This window comes from Amblyraja radiata, chromosome 39 (assembly GCF_010909765.2).
Source record: "Amblyraja radiata isolate CabotCenter1 chromosome 39, sAmbRad1.1.pri, whole genome shotgun sequence".
Lineage (NCBI taxonomy): Eukaryota > Metazoa > Chordata > Chondrichthyes > Rajiformes > Rajidae > Amblyraja > Amblyraja radiata.
Genome location: NC_045994.1, coordinates 6,116,933 through 6,143,434, shown reverse-complemented (window position 1 = coordinate 6,143,434; position 26,502 = coordinate 6,116,933). Strand labels below are relative to the sequence as shown.

General features: G+C 44.3%; 1 protein-coding gene across 1 annotated transcript in view; it reads left to right on the top strand.

Annotated features, from left to right (window-relative positions):
• Positions 1-6,770: 6,770 nt before the first annotated feature.
• Positions 6,771-26,502, top strand: part of LOC116967306 (soluble scavenger receptor cysteine-rich domain-containing protein SSC5D-like) — a 173,562-nt gene continuing 153,830 nt past the window's right edge. The window contains exons 1-4 of the mRNA XM_033013806.1: positions 6,771-6,840; positions 15,106-15,138; positions 15,923-16,237; positions 18,027-18,338. Coding sequence (XP_032869697.1) covers positions 6,771-6,840; positions 15,106-15,138; positions 15,923-16,237; positions 18,027-18,338 — 730 coding nt within the window. The remainder of the gene's footprint in view (positions 6,841-15,105; positions 15,139-15,922; positions 16,238-18,026; positions 18,339-26,502) is intronic.

Below are 26,502 nucleotides of genomic sequence, written 5' to 3'. Positions count from 1 at the left end.
GTAGGGCTAGTGTAGATGGGACATCTTGGTCTGCATGGGCAAGTTGGGCTGAAGGGCCTGTTTCCAATGTGTATAATGATATAATGAAGCAAACTGCAGCTGTGCAGGGTCTGCAGAAGCGGGGTGGATTTTTAGGCCGAGAGGCATTGATGTTTATGGTTTATTCCCCCAAGTCCCATTAAACAACTAATTTAAACATTATTTTGGCAGGGTGCAGGTAAAAACAGCAGTAAATAAAAACTGCAGAAACTTCAAAGGGCCTGGAATAAACAAAGCAAGGCCCATCCAGACACACACACACACACACACACACACACACACACACACACACACACACACACACACACACACACACACACACACACACACACACACACACACACACACACACACACACACACACACACACACACTCACACACACGGGATGTGTATGAGGCAATCCACATTTATAACTCACCTTTCCATCTCCACAATCACTGCTTATCCACCTGTCGTGCTGTAGAAGCAGGTAATAATGCACTATGTTGTACTATCTTTAATTTGATTCCCATGTGAAGTGGTGTTTTCAATAACTAGTGGTCTGGAGGCAAATGGATACATGTGCAGGCAGATGAGATTAGTTTCGCTTGTCATCGAAGTCCAGTACAGACATTGTGGGCCGAAGGGCCTGTTCCTATGCTGCACTGTTCAATGCTCTATGTGCAGAGGCCTCGACTCATACTCGGCGCATGGTTGACACGAGGTTGTAGGAGGTTTTCGTAACTCTCCTTCATGCTCGAGAGTGGTCCCCGTGTACTCGAGGCCTCAGCTAGGTCGCGGCGTATCTTTCAACGTTGAAAAATGCCCGCAAGTGAAAAAAGGTCGCCATGGAAAAAACTGATACTTTTTTTACTTGTGGGTTTAGTCGTAGTAGGTCGTGGTAGGTCGGCATGTTAGTCGTAGGTAATCGAGGGTAATCGAAGGTAGTCTTCAACATAGTCGAGGGGAGGTCAAAGGAGATCAAAGGAGGTCGTCTTCACTCTCCACTATTCGGTGTCCAATTTTCCCGAAGTTAGTCGTAGCTAGTCGAAGCTGGTCTTCAACATAGTCAAAGGAAATCTTCAACATGACATTTTTTCACTCTCTTCTGAAGTCGCCAATTAGGTCGCCCAAGTGGGACATCCCTTTTAGGGGTAATGTGTAGGAAGGAACTGCAGATGCTGGTTTAAACTGAAGATAGATAGACACAGAAAGGTGGAGTAACTCAGCGGGTCGGACAGCGTCTCTGGAGAAAAGGAGTAGGTAGCGTTTTGGGTCGAGACCCTTCTTCAGAAGGAGTGGAGAGGGGAACAAGCGATATAGACAGTGATATAGAGAGGTTTAGAAACACTCCACGTACTTACAGGTTTGTAGGTTAATTTACGTCTGGAAATTGTGGTAAAATGTGAAAGTGGGATAACGAAGACCTCGTATACGGGCGATCGATGGTCGGCGTGGACTCGGTGGGCCGATGGGCCTGTTACCACGCTGTATATCTAAACAAAACTAAACTAAACAATCCTGCTGCTAAATTGCTGCTACATGTGTCTTAATCCTTTTACAGAGTGGAGTTTGAATGGTGCCATTATGCGATAGGTTGGCCAATCAGCCAAAGATGGGGTTTTTTGCACTATATTGAGTTTTTTATTTATAGAACTAACTTTATTTACTGCACAGCGGCGTAGCGGTAGAGTTGCTGCCTTACAGTGCTTGCAGCGCCAGAGACCTGGGTTCGATCCTGACTACAGGTGCTGTCTCTACTCAACAAGACGTCTTTGAAGCTGGTACGACTTGGGTGGCGGAGGGACGGAGTGAGAGGGGATGCAAGGGTGACTTCTGTAACTTCAAGTAACCCCATTCTCTCGACTCGAAACGTCACCTATTCCTTTTCTCCAGAGATATTGTCTGACCCGCTGAGTTACTCCATCTTTCTGTGTCCATCTCTGGAAAGATACAGCATGGCTTTGCAGAGTCCATTGCCCCCTGCTGTTGTACAGCAGTGCCGCCTGCTGGTGCACGGTGATATTACAGACCATGTTCTGCAGGACTGCCTGTTGGCCACTATGTGGCGCTGCCCAGCCGTCCCCACCTGTATCACTGTGCTAAGCTGCCTACCTTCAGGTGAGGCAGAGCTTCACCTGCACCTCCTCCAGCCTCATCTACTGTATCCGCTGTTCAAGATGTGGACTCTTATACATGGGCGAGACCAAACGCAGACTGGGCGATCACTTTGCGGAACACCTTCGCTCAGCCCGCCTGAACCAACCTGATCTCCAGGTTGCTAAAGACTTTAATTCTCTTTCCCATTCCCACATTGACGTTTCTGTCCTAGGTCTCCTCCATTGTCAGAGTGAGGCTAAACGCAAATTGGAGGAACAGCATCTCATATTTCGCTTGGGCAGCTTACAGCCCAGTGGTATGAATATTGATAAGTGATATTTCAGTCAAGACTCTTCTTCAGACTGATTGTGGGGGATGGGGGGGAGGAAAGCTGGAAAAGGCGAGGGGCAGGACAGCGCATGGCAGGAAATAGATCAGCTTAGGTTTGATGTTCAGATGGGTTGGAACAAAGGCCAGTGATAAGAACGGAATGTGTGAGACAGGTTGGGAGAGTTGTAGAGTGTTGAGCCAGAAGGAGGAAAGCAGAGAGGTGGGAGAGGGGGGGGGAGTGGGGCAGTGGGGGATGGAGTGTGGCGGGGAGTGGTGGAGGTAGTGGGGGGGGGGGGTCGGGGGGGGGGGGGGTGGGGGTAGTGTTCAGTGGGGGAATAGGTGGGAGACCAGGTGAGGCACTGAGGAGGAAAGCAACGGAGAAAAGAGGATGGTGGGGGGGGGGGGGGTCAAGTGGTCACCTAAAGATGAAAAACTAGTAAAAGGGGTGATGTTATCGAGATGTGTAAGATATGAGGGGAATATATAGGGTGTCAGATGTGTAGGAAGGAGGAGGGATCACAGAGGGTGTGCAGTAAAATAGAGTGCTGCAGAACTCTCATTGGAGAGAGGAGGAGAATTTCTTCAAAGCAGGCAAACCTTGAGGAGATTTTGCTGTGGAGCAGACAAAATGTGTAGGGAGGAACTGCAGATGTTGGTTTAAATCAAAGACAACGCAAGAAACTGGAGTAACTCAGCAGGTCAGGCAGCATCTCTGGAGCAAAGGAATAGGTGACATTTTGGGTCCAGACCCTTCTTCAGACCAAAGCATTTTGAATTAAGGTTCTGGAATAGAACTTGTATCCAAAATCTTCCAAATCAAAGCACAGTGTACTGTGGAAATACGTACAGCATTTATCTCTAAATGTTTGGTATATTTTGGTAAATCAGAGGATATTACAATTTAGAGATAAGCCCAGTAAACACCACTATGCCAGGTGTTTCCTGCCAGCTCAACATGCAAGCAGGTTTTACAGAGACTTGCTGTGCCTCTGCAGAATGTGGCCAGTACATTTTACATACAGGGTTTAAAATATGAAGGGCAATGTTCAGCGTTACCATCTCATCAGACCTTTCCTAATTGTGTGTAGGGTACATAGGTTATTGCTGATGCATGCAAAAATTATCATTTCTGCAAGAGGATGTGTTATTAGAATTCATAACTTAAAATCTGCTGCAAATATCCAGCAAAATGCCACAACTACCCACAAAGGGCAATCATGGGCTTTGTTTTGAAGACATTTGGGCCCCAGATCTGAGAAAGGATGTGCTGGCTCTGGAGAGGGTCCAGAGGAGGTTTACAAGAATGATTCCAGGAATGAGTGGCTTTGCATATCATGAGCATTTGACAGCACTGGGCCTCGACTCGCAGGAGTTTAGGGATTTTAGAAGGTTTGCGAGGGGGGGTGGGGACCTCATTGCAGTTTCCAGAATAATGAAAGGCATAGATAGAGTGGATGTTCCCACTGGTGGGAGAGTCTAGGACCAGAGGTCATAGCATCAGAATTAAAAGGCGCTGCTTTAGAAAGAAGGCGAGGAGGAAGTTTAGTCAGAGGGCAGTTAATCTGTGGAACTCATCGCCACAGTGGATTGTCCAAAGGCCACCCCGATGCATGTCTTGCTTCCAAATACAGTCCTTTACAAGCTGTACCTGGACACAATATCTACAGGTATAATCGTCAGGGTCACCAGCAGTTTTCCAACCTTCCTACATCCTGATTGAGGAGTATTGAACCAATTTACCTGCCACCTGCGCTGCATTCACCCAAGAAAGAAAAACACAATCACAAGATTCACACACAAGCGCAGAATTTACATTATCCTCTTAATCAACTTCCCCCCCCACACACACACACACAGCACTTGCCCACCCCCCCCCCCCCATCATTTGTCCCTCCCCCACACACAGCATTTGCCCCATCTCTCACACAGCACTCGACCCTCCCCCACACACAGCACTTGCCCCACCCCCCACTCACAGTACCTGACCCACCCCACCCCCCACCCCCCTAGCATCTGAAACATCGCCCTTCCCATTAATGCACAATCTTTTATCTAGAGTAGGGAAATCAATAACCAGATGACAAAGGTTTAAGGTGACAGGGAAAAATTCATTAGAAATCCAAGGGACAACTTTTTACTCAGAGAATGGTGGGTTTTCTGGTACGAGCTGCCAGAGGAGGTACAGTAGCTGTGGCAGGGACTATAACAGCATTTAAAAGACACATGGAGAGATACATGAAAGGAAAGGTTTAGAACCATATGGGTCAAATGTGTGCAAATGAGACTAGCTTAGATGGGGCAATTTGGTGAGCATGGACAATTGGGGCTGTCGAGCCTGTTTCCATGCTGTATGACTCTATGACAGATGGAGAACTTGCCCCATGTGATGCTGCTAAACAAGATGAGAGTGCAAGGTATTAGAGGGAAGATACCTGCATGGAGAGCAGTTTGGCTGAATGGCAGAAGGCCAAGAGTGGGGGAAAGGGACATTTTGTGATAGGCTACTGGTGACTAGTGGTGTTCTGTTGGGGTCGGGTTGAGGCCGCTACTCTTCACATAGTTTATCAATGATTCGGATGAGGAAATTGATGGATATTTGGCCGTTTGCAGATGAAGCAAAGATAGGTGGAGGAGTAGCTAATGTAGAGGAAGCAGGGAGTCTGCAGAAGGACTTGGACAGGTTGGAAGAGGTGGAAGATGGAATACGGTGAAGCAAAGTGTACAGTCATGCACTTTGATAGTAGGACTAAAGGCATAGACTATTTTGTAAATAGGGAGAGGATTCAGAAATCTGAGGAGCAAAGGGACTTGGGAGTGCTGGTGGAGTGGTCCCAAAAGATTAATTTGCAAGTTAAATCAGTAGTAAGGGAGGCAAATGTCATGTTAGCAATCATTTTGAGAGGACTAGAATATAAAAGCACGGATGCAAAGCTGAGGCTTTATAGGATGCCCAGTCAGACTGCATTTGGAGTTTTGTGAACATTTTTGGTCCACATATCTGAGTAGGGATTTGCTAGCATTGGAGAGAGTCCAGAAGAGATTGATGAGAATGATCCCAAGGAGGATTGGGTTAACGTATGAGGAGCATGTGAGGGCTTTGGGCCTGTACTCGTGTGTGTTTAGAAGGATGAGTAGGAATCTCATTGAAACCTACTAAATAATGAAACGACCACACAGCGTGGATGCTGAGAGGATGTTTCCAGTAGTGGGAGAATCTAGGACCACAGGGCACAGCCTCGCAATAAAAGGACATCATGTTACAATGATGAGGAGGATAGCAAAATGATTTGAGTATAGGAGCAGGGAGGTTCTACTGCAGTTGTACAGGGTCTTGGTGAGACCACACCTGGAGTATTGCGTACAGTTTTGGTGTCCTAATCTGAGGAAGTACATTCTTGCCATAGAGGGAGTACAGAGAAGTTTCAGCAGACTGATTCCTGGGATGTCAGGACTTTCATATGAAGAAAGACTGGATAGACTCGGTTTGAACTCGCTAGAATTTAGAAGTTTGAGGGGGGATCTTACAGAAACTTACAACATTCTTAAGGGGTTGGACAGGCTAGATGCAGGAAGATTGTTCCCGATGTTGGGGAAGTCCAGAACAAGTGGTCACAGTTTAAGGATGAGGGGGACCCAGATGAGAAAAACATTTTTCACACAGAGAGTGGTGAAACTCTGGAATTCTCTGCCACAGAATGTAGTTGAGAACAGTTCATTGGCTATATTTAAGAGGGAGTTAGGTGTGGCCCTTGTGGCTAAATGGATCAGGGGGTATGGAGAGAGGGCAGGTACAGGATACTGAGTTGGATGATCAGCCATGATCATATTGAATAGCGGTGCAGGCTCGAAGGGCCGAATGGCCTACTCCAGCACCAATTTTCTATGTTTCTATGTTTCGATTATTTTGCCAGAGGTTAGTTTATTTGTGGAATTCATTGCCACAGATGACTGTGGAAGCCAAGGCATTGGGTATGTTTAAAGCAGAGATTGAAAGGTTATTAATTATCAAGGAAGACAAATGTGAGGAAGAAGGTGGGAGAATGGGATTCAGAGGAAAGATCAACCGTGATTGAATTGTGGAATAGAATCGATGGGCCAAATGGCCTAATTCTGCTCCTGTGACATGAACATAAAAACATGAGAGTATGAAATATGTTTGTTCTCTTCTGCATTGGAGTGTGATACAGGGCACAATAAAAATGAATTAAATCTGCATTCAGCATGGTGTGGTATTTTTAGGCGGCTGCTGAGAGTGCGGGTGGGCTGGGTGCCCTGAACTGTTTGCAAATTGCCAAAGCACCTGGTGGTGGAAGGATGTAAATGAGAAGAGCACCCACACATGGTCTGGATCACACTGTGGACACTGGGATCAACCATCTCCTCTCTGACGGTAAGCTTCTTTAACTGTCTGCTTCATGGATGCAGGTATCGGCTCGGTGACTCGTTTCCATTTCAAATTCAATAGACAATAGACAATAGGTGCAGGAGTAGGTCATTCGGCCCTTTGAGCCAGCACCGCCATTCACTGTGATCATGGCAGATCATCCACAATTAATACCCCGTTCCTGCCCTCACTATATCCCTTGACACTGCTATATTTAAGAGCTCTATCTAACTCTCTCTTGAAAGCATCCAGAGAATTGGCCTCCACTGCCTTCTGAGGCAGAGAATTCCACAGATTCCCAGCTCTCTGGGTGAAAAAGTTTTCCTCGTCTCCAATCTAAATGGCCTACCCCTTATTCTTAAACTGAGGCCCCTGGTTCTGGACTCCCCTAACATAGGGAACATGTTTCCTGCCTCTAGTGTGTCCAAACCCTAAATAATCTTATGTTTCAATAAGAGAGCCTCTCATCCTTCTAAATTCCAGAGTATACAAGCCCAGTCGCTCCATTCTACCAACATATGACAGTCTGCCATCCGCTTTCTTCACTGCCTGCTGTACCTGCATGCTTACTTCAGTGACTGATGAACAAGGACCCCAAGATCCCGTTGTGCTTCCCCTTTTCCCAACTTGACAACATTCAGGTAATAATCTGCCTTCCTGTTTTTGCCACCTAAGTGGATAACCTCACATTTATCCACATTAAACTGCATATGCCATGCATCTGCCCACTCACCCAACCTGACCAAGTCACCCTGCAATCTCATAGCATCCTCCTCACAGTTCACACCCCCACCCAGTTTTGTGTCATCTGCAAATTTGTTAAAGTTCCTTTTAATCCCTTCATTGGTTTCACAAGAAAAAGGCGAAAGAAAGAAAATGGATGGGATAAATCCATTAATGGGCAGGTTCTTTCTCATTGGTGCATTCGAGCAGACTGCAGTTCACGCCTTACTTTGTTCAAAATCTATTGGTTGTTTGGAGCAAAACATCATTTACTGTGAAAACTGTTGTCAAAGAATTAACTCTCAGATACGTTAGTGTGTCAGAAGATTTTGGAGAGACCATTCTATGTCCGTAGTGGGTGTTCAGTTGAAGTCCTGGTGTCATCGCTGCAATTGGCCGCTGGGAGAATGCTGCGGTCCTTCTTGACTTTGGTTGTATTGCAGATTTGGAACTGTGAGTTCATTGAGAATGTTGAAAGTATTCGGTGATCAATTAACATGATATTTATTATTATACTCTATATTCCCGTATCTTTATAGCTACATAATTGAACGTTGTGGTGTATGGACTGTGGATAGTAGAAAATATTTATTCTCTGAATGGAGACACAAGGGCCTGCAGATGCTGCTTTACGAACAAAGACACAATTTGCTGGAATAACACAGCGGGTCAGGCAGCATCTCTGGAGAACTTGGATAGATGACATTTCGGGTCGGGACCCTTCTTCAAACTGTTGCTGCCTGATCCACTGAGTCACTCCAGCACTTTGTGGCTTATCACTAAATGTTGTGATGAAAAAATAGTGATCTATTAAATTGATGATAAATTTCTGCCACGTGTGAAATTTTCACCTGTCCAGATCAAGGGTTTGTGTGTTTTTATAATGCGAGCACAGGAGCAGAGATGAGAAAATATGTTCTTTTACTTCAAATTGATGACGGGAGAAGTGGTCTATTCAAATGTGGCAATTATGTTTATAAATAATTCATTATTTTCTAATATTTTCTAACTGAGCCGTTTGGTAACAAGTTGCTGACTTCTGTCGGAACAGTGTGTGTTTGGATAATGTCGTCAAGATTAACACATTTAACATCCCATTCCGATTTTGTCAAACAGATTTAAACGTGAAATTTCATCCACGGGAATGTTCTTCAGTCACAGATCAGTCAACCCGCAAGACTCGGGTCTTGTGTACTGCAATTCAGAAATATATTATTAATCTGAATTGATCAGAGGTATAGGGCGGTCACTGTTGGGGCATAGTACATCGGAGTCCGGAGAGTATACACTCCTTGAGGTGAACAACAGCATCCAAAGCTTCAGCTGTTGCTGACTGAAGCCGCACACAAATTCTTGTCGCTGATAGTAATCAGTTGCAGCTTCTTTTATCCCCCATATAGAAACATAGAAACATCGAAAATAGGTGCAGGAGGAGGCCATTCGGCCCTTCGAGCCAGCACCGCCACTCATTGTGATCATGGCTGAACGTCCCTTATCAATAACCCGTGCCTGCCTTTTCCCCATATCCCTTGACTCCACTAGCCCCTAGAGCTCTGTCTAACTCTCTCTTAAATCCATCCAGTGACTTGGCCTCCACTGCCCTCTGTGGCAGGGAATTCCATAAATATCATAGAGTGAGCGGAGCAAATTTATGAATTGCAGTTAGTATCGTGTTGTGGGAAATGTTTTATTAATTTTACAACATTAGAAGGCATACATCGGCAGAATGAACACTGCTAAAATTAACATTCATTTTGTCATTGATCTTAATCACTCACTTGGAAGGATATTGACACCGACATTTCCACACAGTGGTAGAGTTTAATTTGTCTACAGTTATCTTCAAATGTGTGACATTATATATTAGACTGAGTTTTCAGTTTGCCCCTGTGTGTGCGTGCGGCGATAAGTAGCAACTCATTTTGCTCGGGTCATTTTTGCATTTTCCATTCTGTTTATGTGGAGAATCGCAATTTGTGAGATGTTGCAAATTCACTTCTTCGATTCAGCTTGAAAGTTTAGTGCAGATTTCCGTGATAAAATTCAGCTTGATGTTTTATCTCATTCATATGCCTCGTGTTAAATGCACAAAGAGAGAGAGAGACACACACAGACAGATATATAGAGAGACAGAGAGAGAGGGAGATGGAGGGAGACGTATAAACAGAACCTTCGGCGGGGCAGCAACTGCTGAGGAAAGTATAACAGTCCACGTTGTGACTGATGGACAGAATTTGTGGATAGAACAGCAGAGAACAAATCACCTTTGTTTCTCTTTCCACGTACTGAGTGTTTCACAGTTTTATCTGTTTTGAAGATTTCTCCCATTTGCTGCTTTCCAGATAAATTCAGGCATATATTCAGCTGTTGTTTCTCAATCCCCGTCCACGTCATTGACGCATCTATTTAGTGCCACGTTCAGTCGATCGTATAGTTTCTCAATGTTCACGGTTTTGGTTAAGGTTTATGATATAAACTCCATCAAAGGGAAATGCGCATTGCCTGATCGAGTAGACTTTCGGCAATCTTTACATCTCCTTTCTTTTGATATCGATTCGCCTATATTGAATTTTCTGCAGAATATTCAGTTGCGTTTGATGAAATACCGATACGTTTTTCAGTTGCTTCCACTTGCTCCACGTCCTGCATTTTCTATTAACAGCTAACTTCAGTTTGTCTCTGTTTGATATGTCGATCGGAAAATATGTATCTCCGAATGAAGACACGGGGGCCTGCAGATACTGGTTTACAAAAAAACTCAATTTGTTCTAATAACGCATCGTGTCAGGCAGCATCTCTGGAGAACATGGACAGGTGACGTTTCAAATCGGCCCCCTTCTTCGAACTGATGCTGCCTGACCCGCTGGGTTACTGCAGCCCTTTATGTCTGTATCTCTAAATGTTGTGATGAAAACATAGTGATCTATTAAAGTGATGAATAATGTCTTCCACGTGTGAATTTTCCACCTGTCCAGGTCAGGGCTTTGGATGTTTTGTAATGTGGGCACAGGAGCAGAGTGGATTAAAAAAATAGGATCATTCACCTTGACAACGGCTGAATGGAATATTGAAGTGTATTTGCTTTCTATAATTAATTAGTTATTTTCTAATGTTTACTATTTGAGTCCTTGTATAACAGTCGCTTAATTCCGTCGAATAGGCTATATATTTGGATAATGTCGCCAAGTTGAACACATTTAACTTCCCATTCAGATTTTTTAAACCAGATTTAAATGTGATATTTCGTCCACGGGAATTTTCTTCAGTCACAGATCAGTCCACCCGCAAGACTCGGGTCTTGTGTACTGCAATTCAGAAATAGATTATTAATCTGACTATCAGAGGTATAGGGCGGTCACTGTTGGGGCAGAGTACATCGGAGTCCAGAGAGTATAAACTCCTTGAGGTGAACAAATGCATCCAAAGCTGCAGCTGTTGCTGACTGAAGCCGCACACAAATTCCTGTGGCTGAAAGTGATCAGTTGCAGCTATTTTTATCCACCATGTCATAATGTGGCCTGAGCATATTTATAAAATATAGTTAGTATCGTGTTGTTGGAAAGGTTTTTATTAATTTTCTATCATTAAAAGTCATCCTGATGTAGAATGAACACTGTTAAAATTAGCATTAAATTTGTAATTGAACACTCACTTCGATGGATATTGACGCTGACATTTCCACACAGTGGTCAATGATCTTCAAATGCGTCCCATTATATATTAACGGAGTTTTCCGTTTGGCACTATGCGTGTCCGGCTATTAGTAGCAACACGTTTATTTCTCGGGGCATTTGTGCATTCTCCACTCTGTTTAGGCGGAGAATCGCAGTTAGAGAGATGTTGCAATTTTATTTAAATTGCTTTTCACTTGCTCTATTTTGGTTAAATATTCAGTGCAGATTTCCGTTACAAATTTCGCCTTGATATTTTATCTCCTACATATACCTCGTGTTAAATACATAAAGAGGCAGTGAGACGCGCAAACAGAACCTTCGGCGGGGCCGCAGCTTCTGAGGAAAGTAAAACAGTCCACGTTGGGACTGATAGAAACATAGAAACATAGAAAATAGGTGCAGGAGTAGGCCATTCGGCCCTTCGAGCCTGCACCGCCATTCAATATGATCATGGCTGATCATCCAACTCAGTATCCTGTACCTGCCTTCTCTCTATACCCCCTGATCCCTTTAGCCACAAGGGCCACATCGAACTCCCTCTTAAATATAGCCAATGAACTGGCCTCAACTACCTTCTGCGGGAGAGAATTCCACAGATTCACCACTCTCTGTGTGAAAAAAGTTTTCCTCATCTCGGTCCTAAAAGATGTCCCCTTTATCCTTAAACTGTGACCCCTTGTTCCGGACTTCCCCAACATCGGGAACAATCTTCCTGCATCTAGCCTGTCCAACCCCTTAAGAATTTTGTACGTTTCTATAAGATCCCCCCTCAATCTTCTAAATTCTAGCGAGTACAAACCGAGTCTATCCAGTCTTTCTTCATATGAAAGTCCTGACATCCCAGAAATCAGTCTGGTGAACCTTCTCTGTACTCCCTCTATGGCAAGAATGTCTTTCCTCAGATTAGGGCAAGAATGTCTTTCCTCAGATTAGGATGTACAGAACTCACCTCTGTTTTCTCTCTGTTGAGAGTTTCAGAGTTTTACCTCTTTGTTTTGAAGATTTATTTCATTTGATGCTTTATAGATAAATTCAGGCATATATTCAGTTGTTGTTTCTACATTCCCGTCCACCTCATTATACAAATCAGAAAACAAAAGCTGGACATATTCATCCGTGAATTATCGGCAGAAATTGGGCGCTGGCTAAATCAAACACCAACTTTTCTTCTGATTTTGTCGTTAAGATAACATCACGTCATTGAATATTGTTGGAGCCTGTGTAATTGACACCACGTTGGCATCTAAGTAAATGTGTAGGAAGGAACTGCAGATTCTGGTTTAAACAAACAACATGGAAAGACCCCTTGACCACCGAGTCTCAGGCGAGCAGCAAGCATCCAATTGCATCATTAATCCTATTTTATTTGTTCTCGTTCTCATCAACTCCCCGAAGATACTGCCACTCATGCACATGAGGGAATATTTACAGTGGGTAAATGCCCGGTTTGGAATGTAGGACAAAAACAGAACGCGCGGGGGAAACCCACACAGGCACTAGGAGAACGTACAAAATCCACACTGACAGCACCCGAGGTCGGCATTGAACTCGGGTCTATGACGCTGCCTGCAGTGGCTCTACTGGTTGGAAGGAGCACGTTATCGGTATCCTCTATTTAATTTTACTACCGCTGCTTCCACCCAGTTGTAGCGATCTCGGTTCATTCCTTACCACCGGTGCTGTATGACATGCTATTACACTTGCATCTTCCCTGTGACTGTACGCGTTTGCCCGGGTGCTCGCGTTTCTTCGCGCATCCCAATTATTTGTTGCTAGGTAGTTTAATTACCTACTGTAAATTATCTTGAGTAGAATGGTCAAACGGATGAAAGAAGGGTTGATGGGTCCGAATGAAGGGAAATAAGGAGAGGGTAAATTAAATCAACGAGACTGTTGTACAGTGCTTGGTATGGAGCCGATGGGCTGAATGGTCTCCTCTTGTCCTTAGAAGTTTAGAATGGGAACTGTGTTTTATACATGATGTGTAATGGTACTGCTTCCGCGTGCATTAAATACTTGAATAATCGTAATACACGTCTGAGAAAATATGATCCTAATGATTCCCAAATCGTCAGATACGATTGTGCTGTTTATATTATTATTACTTCGTGAGATATAACGCTAAATTAATGAACCTATTGTGCATGCGATCAATTGTCCACTGCATTGTCCACGGGCCGAGTTTGTGCAATCGGTGAAAGGCATAGAATTGAATAACATTATCTAGATTCACAAATTGTAACGCGGGTTTGAAACTGTGAACGTAAATAGACTTTCCCCACTTATGAAAATCGGTTAAAAGTAAATGGCAACTGGCGAGACAGTATCTGTTCCTGGAGCCAAGTGGATAACAGCACTCAGGTGTGGGAGCAAGTCGTGCCCAGTTATTGCTGGACAACGCAGGACACAAACGAACCAACGTGTAACGTTGGAATATCATTCAAGCATTCTCCACAAGCAAATTTGAAAATAAATAGAGTCATAGAGTCGTAAATATTAGCATCGCCGCACCTGTATTAAGATACTGGAAAGTAGAATAGAAATCAAGGGCAGAATATCTTCAGTAGTCTGGGATCAGGTCATTTGTCCATCATGTGGTAGACGGTGTTGAACACAGAAAAATATCCTGCAAATCTATCGGAGGGAATTTCATCGTAAATTTTGTTGGAGGGGAAATGAAGGAGTGGCTGTCCGCAGAAAATTAAAATGATCGAGTTTGGCACACGGGTCAGTTCACTTTGTATCGTCTGTGGAAAGTAAAATTGAAATGAGAATCTGAACTCGTGACAGTGTGAACCTCACAGACAGGAGCTATTTCAAGAGTGTTTTATTTTTAACTGGCATATGTACCGAAAACTGAAGAAAAGGAAATGATTTATTCTAGGGGAGTAAGGATGGGGTTATTCACTGTTAATTGCATTATGAATTTTCCCATGCGAATTATCAGTTATACTGGCAACATAATCTATTTTCAAGGCTGCGTAAAATGTGCCAGAACCTGATAGTTCACCAGAGGCGATAGGAGAGTTGTCGTGGCCCGACAGGCCTACTTTTCAGATATATTGTTCCCTGTCGTTTTAAAGGGTCACCCTGGTGTAGGAAGGATGCCATTAAGATGGAAAGAATGCAGTGAAGATTTACGAGAACGTTTCCAGCACTTAAGGACCCGAGCTGTAGAGAGAGATTGGGCAAGCTAGGACTTTATTCCTTGGAGCGCAGGAGACCAAGAGGCGATGGAGGTGCATATAATCACGACAGGAATTAATAAGGTGAATGGCACAGAGTATTTTAAACCAGGATAGGAGAAATTAAAACAACACAGGCTAAAGGTTTAAGATGAGACGGGAAATATTTAATAGGATCCAGAGCGGCGTTTTTGTCCACACACAGGGTGGTGGGTATATGGAACAAGCTGCCAGGAGAGGCAGCTGGGTCAGGTATTTAAGGTATTTAATGCATTTAAAATTCATTGATCGGGTACAAGTATTGGAATGTTTTAGAGAGACATGGGCCAAACGTGGGCAAATGGAACTTTAAGCAAGTTCTGGTCGGCATGGACCAAATTTACCACATCGGTAAATTGTATCCAGATCTCTGTCAATCTATCAATAAATGTCATTGCAAAAGAGACACGATAGGATTTTCTGACTGCTGATACTCATTTACAGTAACATCTAAAAAAGCAGGTGGGAAGGTGAAACAACTCTCTGTAGCGGTTCGGAACGCTGCCTCTCAGGTTACTGTCGGGACTTTTTCCGGTGATGGTTTCATTAATGAGATGCCCACCTCCCCATGGACCCATTCGCTCCCACATCCCAACCCCATCACTCCACCCGTCACACAGCCAAATCTCATTCTTTATTTCTCATTTCAGGCCGCCCCGGGGATTGTCAGGCGGACCCTTCAGGTAACCTCGCTTAACTTTCACTGCGTTAAGAGTGCGGCTACTGAGACTGATTGTTACTGAAGACCTTTAATGCAACTTGCGAGGTGACTGCCGTCTACAGACGGAGTGACGATCAGTAATGTCCCTGAAGCGCGCAGTGTGGGGAGTCGACTCTGCTGACATGGTTCCCGGTTCCAAGCGTGTTCCCACTGCTCATCCCACTGTGGAGTCCCAGTCCGGATCTTTCACCTTTGGCGTCCAATTCCAGGAATGCCTTCACACCTCTAACACGTTTGGGTTCCATTGCCCGTCACATGAGCTTTGAGTACAGCGGGGCACTGACCCGCGCAGCTCATCAGCCGCTCTCCCGAGAATGAAAACGAACCTGCAGCTGAACTTGGAGACACAAGGAACTGTAGATGCTGGTTTATAATAAAAAAACACCACAGTGCTGGAGTAACTCGGTTGGACAGGCAGCATCTCAGGAGAACATGGGTGGGTGTCCGCTGAGTTACTCCAGCACTCTGTGTCCGCAGCTCACCCTGCCTGCTCGGGCGCCGCTTTCATCCCAAGAATGACCGGGTGATCCCGGTTCTCCGGACGGTTACCAGCTTACTGCATATTGTTGACACTGTTTACAGTTCATTCGGGGTCTGCCGCTCCCGTTGATCATTCCGTGGTACATGTGGACTTTGAATGGTTGGAGCTAGGGGTGGCTGGGAGCGCGGTGTGCGGGGCGCCGACTGACCCGCGGCTCAAACCGGCGGCAACGTTTGTTCTTCTATTTTCTGATTTTTGTTTTCAGAAAGCGTGAAGTTGAGGCTGGTGAACGGGGGCAGTCCATGCGCCGGGAGAGTGGAGGTTCACTACAAGGGGAACTGGGGGACTGTGTATGGTGGCGGCTGGGACCTGCAGGACGCGGCGGTGGTGTGTCGGGAGCTGGGCTGCGGCGCCGCGGTGAAAGCCCCGGGCGGATCTCACTTTGGACCGGGGTCCGGAGCCGTTGTGACGTCATCTGTTGAGTGCAGCGGGAGCGAGGCCGCTCTGCGGGAGTGTAAATCATATACATGGGGGAACTATGGCTATTCACACTCCAACGATGCCGGCGTTATCTGCGAAGGTAAACATCAGCTTTTTCTCTCTTTGTTCCGCAGTTTGGTGATTTCCGGGATGCCCTGGATGTAAATGACTCGGACTGACCGCCCGCGGCGAGTGGTGTGAAATTAAATCCAGTGTCTGTCCGTTTTATTCCTGTCCAATTGGAATCAAATTTCGCTTCTGGGTCTCACATTCTGGTTTTAATTAAACAAACACAACCTGGAGCATTAAATACTCTCACCCGGTACAATGACGGGGCCAAGAAACACGCGGCTGGAGGGACTGAGTTGGTGAAGCAGCAACTGTCGGAGACTGATACACTTCTTTCCAGAGCTGTTCTGGATTATCGTTTTGCCGGGTCAACATATGTCACGGCCTTGGGAGGACGGGGGGGCGGGGCAGGGGGGGGGGGGGGTCGTGGTATCGTGGTATCGGAGGTCAGCTGCGGATATCGGCAATGTGAACGGATGTGCTGAATTTGGAGCATGTTCAGAGGAGGTTTCAGAGAATGATTCCATCGAGAGCTGGGTTAACATATGATGAGTTTTAAGGCAATGGGCCTGTATTCACTAGAGTTTAGAAGGATGAAGGGGCCCTCATAGAAACTCACCAAATAGGAAAGGCCTGGGTAGCGTGAATGTGGAGAGGATTAGCGCGCATGGGAGAGCCCAGGCCCCGAGGCCACAGCCTCCGTAAAAGACGTACCTTTGGAAAGGGAAGGGGAAGAATCTCTTTCATTACAGAGTGATAAATCTGCAGAATTCATTGCCACAGACGGCTGTGGAGGCCAAGTTAATGGATAAAATTATAAAAGGACTGGTCAAGCTAGATGCAGGAAAAATGTTCCCAATGTTGGGGGAGTCCAGAACCAGGGGCCACAGTCTTGGAATAAAGTGGAGGTCATTTAAGACTGAGGTGAGAAAAAACTTTTTCACCCAGAGAGTTGTGAATTTATGGAATTCCCTGCCACAGAGGGCAGTGGAGGCCAAATCACTGGATGGATTTAAGAGAGTTAGATAGAGCTCTAGGGGCTAGTGGAGTCAAGGGATATGGGGAGAAGTCTGGCACGGGTTATTGATAGGGGACGATCATCCATGATCACAATGAATGGCGGTGCTGGCTCGAAGGGCCGAATGGCCTCCTCCTGCACCTATTTTCTATGTTTCTATGTCTATGTTTCTAAATGTAATTGTAATTGTCTTATAATTGTAAGGCGGGGATTGACAGATTCGTGTTGAATAAGGTTGTCAGGGGTTATGAGGAGAAAGCAGGAGAAAGGGGTTGAGAGGTAAAGCTAGACCAGCCACGACTTAACAGTGAAGCAGACGTGGGCCGAATGGTATATAGTTCTTTTTTCTACAGTTTGTACTTGGAATTCGTTTAATGGGACAGGAGCAGACTTGCCCGACTTAGCACAGTCTTGCCTGTGGAGTTTGTCAAGTTCTGCAGGACGGAATGTTCCATAAATAATAATTATATTCGACTTGTAGGATCAGGTTTAGGTTTATCATTGTGACGTTACTGAGGAAGAGTGAAAAGCTTTGTTTTGCATGCTATGTAAACAGATCAGATACACAACGCATATTTATAATCAAATACAATATATAGTGTAAAGAGGAAGTTACAGAGAGCGGAATATAGTACTCAGCATGTTAGCGCATCGTGGTAGAGGAAGGATGAGAATGGGAGCACAGATATCATTAGTAAGGGACTGATTTCAACGTCAGATTTGTGCTGAACTTTCAGGGATGTTTTTGTAAATTGTCTTCATAATTGTGGCTTTCATGACTATCTTTTATATTTTTTCTCAGATCACAGAGGCCCAAGATTGGTATCCAAAGATGATCAGTGCTCGGGAAGACTGGAAGTGCAGTATGGTGAAACCTGGGGAACCGTGTGTGACCTGGCCTGGGATATGGATGATGCCAGTGTGGTGTGCAGTCAGTTTCATTGTGGAGTCGCCGTGTCTGTTCCGAGAGGGGCTTATTTTGGAAAGGGAACTGGCCTTGTACGGAGCGATGTATTTGAATGTAAGGGTAATGAGACAAGCCTGTGGGACTGTCCGCGTTCTTTAGGAACTCTTCATTGCAACCACACGAGCGATGTCAGTGTGATCTGTTCTGGTGAGTGACAGCTTTAACCTTATAACCGTATAACAATTACAGCACGGAAACAGGCCATCTCGTCCGTGCCGAACACTTATTCTCACCTAGTCCCATCTAGCTGCACTCAGACCATAACCCTCCATTCCTTTCCCGTCCATATACCTATCCAATTTATTTTTAAATTATAAAATCGAACCTGCCGCCACCACTTACACTGGAAGCTCATTCCACACAGCTACCACTCTCTGAGTAAAGAAGTCCCCCCTCATGTTACCCCTAACCCTTGTGTCCCTTAATTCCCAAATCATGTCCTCTTGTTTGAATCGTCCCTACTCTCAATGGAAATAGCTTATCCACGTCAACTATGCCTATCCCTCTCATCATTTTAAAGACCCCTATCAAGTCCCCCCTTAACCTTCTGCGCTCCAAAGAATAAAGACCTAACTTGTTCAACCTTTCTCTGTAACTTAGTTGCTGAAATCCAGGCAACATTCTAGTAAATCTCTTCTGTACTCTCTCTATTTTGTTGACATCTTTCCTGTAATTTGGCGACCAAAATTGTACACCATACTCCTGAATTGGCCTGACCAATGCCTTGTACAATTTTAACATTACATCCCAACTTCTATACTCAATGCTCTGATTTATAAAGGCCAGCACACCAAAAGCTTTCTTTACCACCCTATCTACATGAGATTCCACCTTCAGGGAACTATGCACAGTTATTCCTAGATCCCTCTGTTCAACTGCATCCCTCAATTCGCTACCATTTACCATGTACGTCCTATTTTGATTTGTCCTGCCAAGATGTAGCACCTCACACTTATCAGCATTAAACTCCATCTGCCATTATTCAGCCCACTCTTCCAAATGGCCAAAATCACTCTGTAGACTTTGAAAATCTACTTCATTATCCACAACACCACCTATCTTAGTATAATCTGCATACTTACTAATCCAATTTACCACACCATCATCCCGATCATTGATGTACATGACAAACAACAGTGGGCCCAACACAGATCCCTTAGGCACCCCACTAGTCACCAGCCTCCAACCTGACAAACAGCCATCCACCATTACTCCCTGGCATCTCCCATTCAGCCACTGTTGAACCCATCTTGCTACTCCACTATTAATACCCAACAATTGAACCTTCTAAACCAACCTTCCATGTGGAACCTTGTCAATGGCCTTACTGAAGTCCATATAGACAACATCCACCACTTTAACCTCATCAATTTTCCTAGTAACCACTTCAAAAAATTCAAGAAGATTAATCAAACATGACCTTCCAGGCACAAATCCATGTTGACTGTTCCTAAACAGACCCTGTTTATCCAGATGCTTACATATATATTATCTCTAAGTATCCTTTCCATTAATTTGCCCACCACTGACGTCAAACTAACAGGTCTATAATTGCTAGGTTTACTCTTAGAACCCTTTTTAAACAATGGAACAACATGCGCAATACGCCAATCCTCCGGCACCATTCCCGTTTCTAATGACATTTGAAATATTTCTGTCATAGTCCCTGCTATTTCTACACTAACTTCCCGCAATGTCCTATGGAATATCCTGTCAAGACCTGGAGACTTATCCACTTTTATATTTTTCAGTGTCAGTACTTCCTCGTCTTTGAATCTCATAGCTTTCACAGCTACTCTACTTGTTTCCCTTACCTCACATAATTCAATATCCTTCTCCTTGGTGAGTACTGAAGAAAATAAATTGTTCAATATCTCCCCCATCTCTTTTGGATCTGCAGATAGCTGTCCACTTTGACTCTCTAATGGGCCAATTTTATCCCTCGTTATCCTTTTGCTATTAATCTAGCTGTAGAAACCCTTTGGAAACTAATTATTAATAAACACTCATTATACTTGGAAGATAGGGATGAGATCTCGCCATTTACTTTCATCAATGGGGTTATAAAATGCTGGAATATAATTGAGCAGTACACGACTTTCATGTGATATTGGTAAACGTTTTAAATGGCTAAAATAATTTGAACAATTTCCCGTAGTCCAACATTATTGATGGTTTACAATGTGGAGTTCAGAAAGAGGAAATTAACAGTATCTTTAGATGGTGATATCCATGCGATGCAACAGCGATTGTCCAATGAATCCTAATCAAAAATTACCCCAGCATAACATAATTAGAGTTGTTTATATACACATTTACTTCTTCACTGAAACCTTTGAGCATTTTGAGTGGAAAGACAGTTCACTGCAGGAAGGAAAACCATGGACTGCTTTAGATGTAAAGGATTACACATAGAAAAGTACAAGCAAGGATCCTGGCACTGGGGCGGTGGTGCGGATGAATTGGGGGGGGGGGAGGAGGGGGATGGGGGGTGGTAGGGGGGGGGGGCTGGTGGGGAGGGGGGGGGCTAGGTTTACATAAGACGATGCAACTGCCAGTAAGACAGATAAATAGAGACGGCAGAAGAATGCATGACGTATAAAGGTACATTTATCCCATGATTTAAATATTTTGTTTGGAATGAATTTTTGGTCACATGATCCTACTATAAATGGGGAGCTAATTAGTGCATTAGAAAATAGCGAAGTGAAAGATTACTTCCCATTAGCATTTACAATAATGTACAAGGAAATAACATCCTGATCACTGAGAGTGTAGAACATCCATGTGTAATCGGAGACCGTATCACTCCAAGATGAAGCAGCACTTGATTACATTGCAGATTGTGACGGTTCTTGAACAAATGAGATCCTAAGCATTGCCAGGAGGAGAGGATGTGGAACTAGAATAATTTATTTTTCTCCATAACTAAAGTGTGTCATGGGGATGCGAACCCAACAGGAGTCAGGAGTGAAGTAAACTAATAGAAACGTAGAACATAGAAAATAAATTGCTGTAAGGTAGAAATATACAATGTCATAATGGTTTTCATCCACACATCTGGTTTCATCTGTCCTCTACCTCGCCCAACACACAGCGGGAAATGGATATAGATCTTAGACTACAGGAAAAATGAACAAATATAATAGTCCTGAGAGGTGGCGGGGGTGGGGGAACGAGGAGTTGAATCTGATATTTTTTCAATGACAACAGTCTGTATGATGAATTTGAATATTGTAGAATTCAGCAAAGGAAAATATTAGCAAGGGGAATTATCAACTATTTGCCGACATATACGGGGGAAATGTAATCCGTGCAAAATGGAAATTTGATGGGATGGGTTAACATTTCCAGAATAAGCGGTGACAAGGATGAATTAAAATTCGGCAAAGGACAGATAAGAAAAGGGCCATCAATGAGAGAAGAAAATCCTGCAACTTACTCACACGTGGGGAGAATTTAAACAGTGGAATACGGAAATTATTTAGCCGATTAATTTTATAAAATGTTGATTCCATCTTAGCAAATAAAAGTAAACATGTTTAAATGCTGGAAAACCAAACGCCCACGCAAAACGAGCAAGTAATAGAAAATATATTAGTGACAAAATAATACCAGAGAGGACAGTGAACCTGAATATCTGAAAATTCCATTGATCCAAAGCTCCATATCATACTATAATTGAAACAAAGGACACGCTCGCTACAATATCCAACAACGTATAGATTCTGCAATGGGTCTTGCAGATTGCAGCATAGACATTCGGTATTCACTCTTTGAAAAGAGGAAGGACAGAGAAAACATGAACAGCCGACCTGTTCCGGCCTTGGACAAATGATGGAGTTCACAATAACATGTGCCATCTGAAGCACTGAAAATAATAAGTAACGTCGGGCTGAATTGCTCAAAGTGAAGTCGTGTTTGATTCATCCACTCAAACTATTTGTGAGTGTGTCTCTCACGGTAGATAAAGAGGAATTTTCAGAAAATGTATTCTTTTGTTTCAGGAAGTGTTCATATACGTCTTACAGGGGAGTTTGTTGAATAAGGTTAGAAGAAATGACATTGAAGATCACACACCGATCAGCATCAAACAGACAGTTAACACGTTTACATATTCTGTTGTGCTGCAGCAATTAAAACTTTCATGGTTCTATCTGGGACCTATGACAACAAAACTCTTGACAAAAGGGAGGGGGGGAGGAATGAATGGGTCCAAACAATCTGGCAGATTATGTCGAGAGGGTGCCACGGCAACGCCATCTATTCACAATCTATATCAATGGGTGCATTGGGCTGCTGGAGGAGGGGGGGGGGGGAGACTGTTAGCTGGTGCTGTTAAGCGTAACACATTCAATATTGCTAATGCCATGACGCAAGGTGTTGGCAGAAGGAACTGCAGATGCTGGTTTACAGTAAAATACACAAAATGCTGGAGTAAGTCAGTGGGTCAGGCAGCATCTCGGGTGGAAATAGATAGGTGACGTCTCAGGTCTGGGCTCTTCAAGCTAAAGAAGGGTCCCGACCCGAAACGTCACATATCCATATTGTCCAGTGATGCTGCCTGATCGGCTGAGTTTCTTTATCATGCATTGGACAACACATCAACCAGCATCTGCAGATCCATCTAAAACATTCAGAAAAGCCAGTGGACAAAAAATATGGCATATATGTAGTACTGTGTTGAACAATGTAGGCTGCACTATTAAAGACCGTCAATTAAGTCGGGTGTACATTTTATTCTGGTGAACGCTCCAAAGCCGCAAGTATTACGGATGAGATCTGAACTTATTTGGTCAGGACTTTAAACTAAATAATGTGAAACTGACGACCCCGACGTGCCGAGTTGAAGACCGTGACCATTCACTGTGTGTATTGAAATATCACCACGCGCACACACTTTGAAGGTGGCCGCTTAGAAAATGAGAAAAATAAACAAACAATTTCTAACTTTCATTATTTTTCTCTATTCTTATTGTGTATTGAACTGTCATTTTGTCCCATAAAAACAGGGAACCATGGCCCACGACTGGTGGGTGGGAAGGATAGATGCTCTGGCCGGGTGGAAGTTCTACACGGAGACGAGTGGGGGACAATTTGCGATCAGTACTTTAGCTTGTTTGATGCCGGCGTGGTCTGTGAACACCTACAGTGCGGTGCAGTGGCCGCAACTCCCGGAGTTACTCACTTTGGCCGAGGATCCGGCCCCGTGTGGAAGGAGAACTACCACTGTCGGGGGAACGAGTCCCGATTAGTTGATTGTCCAGTCTTACCCAGGGATCAGATAAGTTGTTCACACGGAAACGACGCCGGTCTCATCTGCTCAGGTGAGTCACCAAATGTCCTTGAACTGAAAAACAGAGTTGCCCAGTGGTAGAGATGTTTACAGGGTGACTCTTTAACCATTGAAAACATCTGCTGTTACCTGACGACCATCTTTATTTTCTTTTTAGAAGGATACTTTCAAGAGAGAGCTAGATAGAGCTGTTAAACATAGCGGAGTCAGGGGATATGGGGGGAAGGCAGGAACGGGGTACTGATTGGGGATGATCAGCCATGATCACATTGAATGGCGGTGCTGGCTCGATGGGCCGAATGGCCCACTCCTGCATCTATTGTCTATTGTCTATTATCTTCAGGTGCCGTCTTTCCCTTCCCCCACTGATGGAATACAGGGGCCAATTGTTATCCAACGTTGTCATACATCGATAGACTGAATTTGAGTATGCAGTGCAGAATTCTGCAGTTCATAAAATTGTTTCTATGGATAGTAACTGAGAGAGTGTAGCTAGTAAACATAGTAAGGATAGTACAACGGATAATAACTGTTTATTAAGGAGTGAGAAGGATGGCGATTTGTACAGTCGGGTTCTAATTCTCGGTCCATTGCTACAATACACAGATATAAATTAGTTACATCTGCTGTAGAGATCTGAGATAGAGGCTGAAGGAAGAATGCGATATGAAATTTAAAGTGGCTTCGTGATTCTTTCAAGAGCTAGACCCTAAAAGCAGGAGTAACTCAGCGGGTCAGACAGCGTCAGAAAGGAAATATGTGACGTTTCTGGTCGAGACCCTTCTTCAGTCATCTATTGCTTTTCACCAGAGATGCGATCTGACCCGCTGAGTTACTTCAGCTCTGTGTGTCTATCTTCGGTTTAAACCAGCTTATGGATATAAATCAATATGGAATGAGAAATGGGAAAATCATTTTTTCATGATATTGGAATTGTTCCAGGAATGCATTTATTTACTGAAAGAGAACAAAGGTAAAGCGAGACTTCAAAAGACCCCGCCCACACGAGGAACAGGCGCTGGACTGGTCTCAGCATGCCTATTGCAATCAGTTTAGATCAATGCATGAGCTGGTGGTTATCATTTATTCAACAACCAGTTTATTCCTTGTTACTGGGCCCATTTCTCTTGGTGAGGCCCCATAGGTTTCTCGGCATTGTTTTATGTAGACGTAGACAGAATGTTTCTATGCAGTTTATCTGCCAATGTGACATGTGGACAATTGATGCAGAAAATAATCCTTAAAACTAATAGCTGACCAGGTAAATGTTGAGAAGTTATGTAATATGTTCGATCTGTTGAAAGGTTTAACCCAACATGTTTTGTATTCTAGATGAAATCTGGTCTCTGAGATTGAGCAATGGGGGCAGCCGCTGCGACGGCCGAGTGGAGGTTTACCACAATGGTAGATGGGGGAGAGTGCAGGATAGCGCCTGGAACATCAATGATTCCAACGTGGTCTGCAGAGAGTTGGGCTGCGGCTCCGCCATATTCGCCTACAACTCCTCAAGGTACGGAGAGAGTGAGCTGCCCGTGTGGGTGAACAACGTTCAGTGTGAAGGAAACGAGTCGCAGCTCCGAAATTGCAGCACATTTACGCTGAATCAGACATCCAACGACAGGATCGGTGTTGGAGTCCTGTGCTCAGGTGAATATTGACATAAAGATTCAAATTAGACATTATAATGATTGTTAGTGACTCTCGCAATTTCGAGGTGGATCGGCGTTTCTGCCATCTGTGTTTTCGACTTGTCAATTGGGACAGCACGGAAAATGAAGAAGCTTTATTTCTCATTTCTGGTCAATCTAATCAAAGGTCCGAATTAACATTTCTTAATTTCTTAATTTACCAACTTGAATCGTTTGTTGACAAATATTTATATATATATATGTGTGTGTGTGTGTGTGTGTGTGTGTGTGTGTGTGTGTGTGTGTGTGTGTGTGTGTGTGTGTGTGTGTGTGTGTGTGTGTGTGTGTGTGTGTGCGTGTGTGTGTGTGTGTCTTTGTGTGTGAATATAATATATACGCACACATAAGCTAACACACATTGATAAGTTAACCTGGAGAAAGTTATAATATCGTTTAAAGATACAACATGCAGACAGGCCATTCGGCCCATCGAATCCACCCAATGATTGATTACCCATTTGGGTGTAAAGTGGGAGGTTGTCCACGTATAGAGATTGTCCACGTGTACTATGGGCCCTCTCCATTACCATCAGGTCCAGGGAGCAGGCGATGGTGAGTGTGAGGGTCCGTGTGTGAGAGAAGTCTGGACAAGAAACACTTCCATGTGGTGTGGAACAACACGGGGTACCTTTCCGAGGGATAGCATAGAAGACGCGGCCGAACGTGGGGTGATGGGTGTACATTGCAATTGTGTGATAAACTCCCTTGTATTTGTTCAACAGACCATCTCCAATTACGTCTGTCTGGGGGTGGAAGTACATGTGCTGGGCTAGTGGAGATTTATTACAATGGGTTTTGGGGCACAGTTTGTGATGACTCCTGGGATCTGGACGACGCTAACGTGGTCTGCGGGCAGCTAGGTTGCGGATATGCTGTGGAAGATAAAATTCCGGGATTCTGTGGACGAAGTAATGGCCAAATTTGGTTGGATGAAGTAAGATGCTCGGGTAACGAATCATACCTCTGGAACTGTTCCTCCGCACCGTGGTGTCGGCACGATTGCAGTCAGAAGGAAGATGTGACAGCGAAGTGTTTCTGTTTTTGTTGAATCAGATCTTTCTCATACGTCTTTGTTGCTATCTGCGGGGTGGATACATTATGATGACCTGTATATCTCCTCTTCCCTTCACAGAACACTAAGAGATGCGCCTGGTGAATGGAGGCCGGCGGTGTGAAGGGAGAGTGGAAGTGTGGTACAACGGGACATGGGGAACAGTGTGCACCGAGAAGCTCTCTAGAGTGGAGGCGGAAGTGATCTGTAAACAATTAGAATGTGGACCCCTCGAATATATTGAATATGACGCCAGGAAATATGGACAAGGTTCTG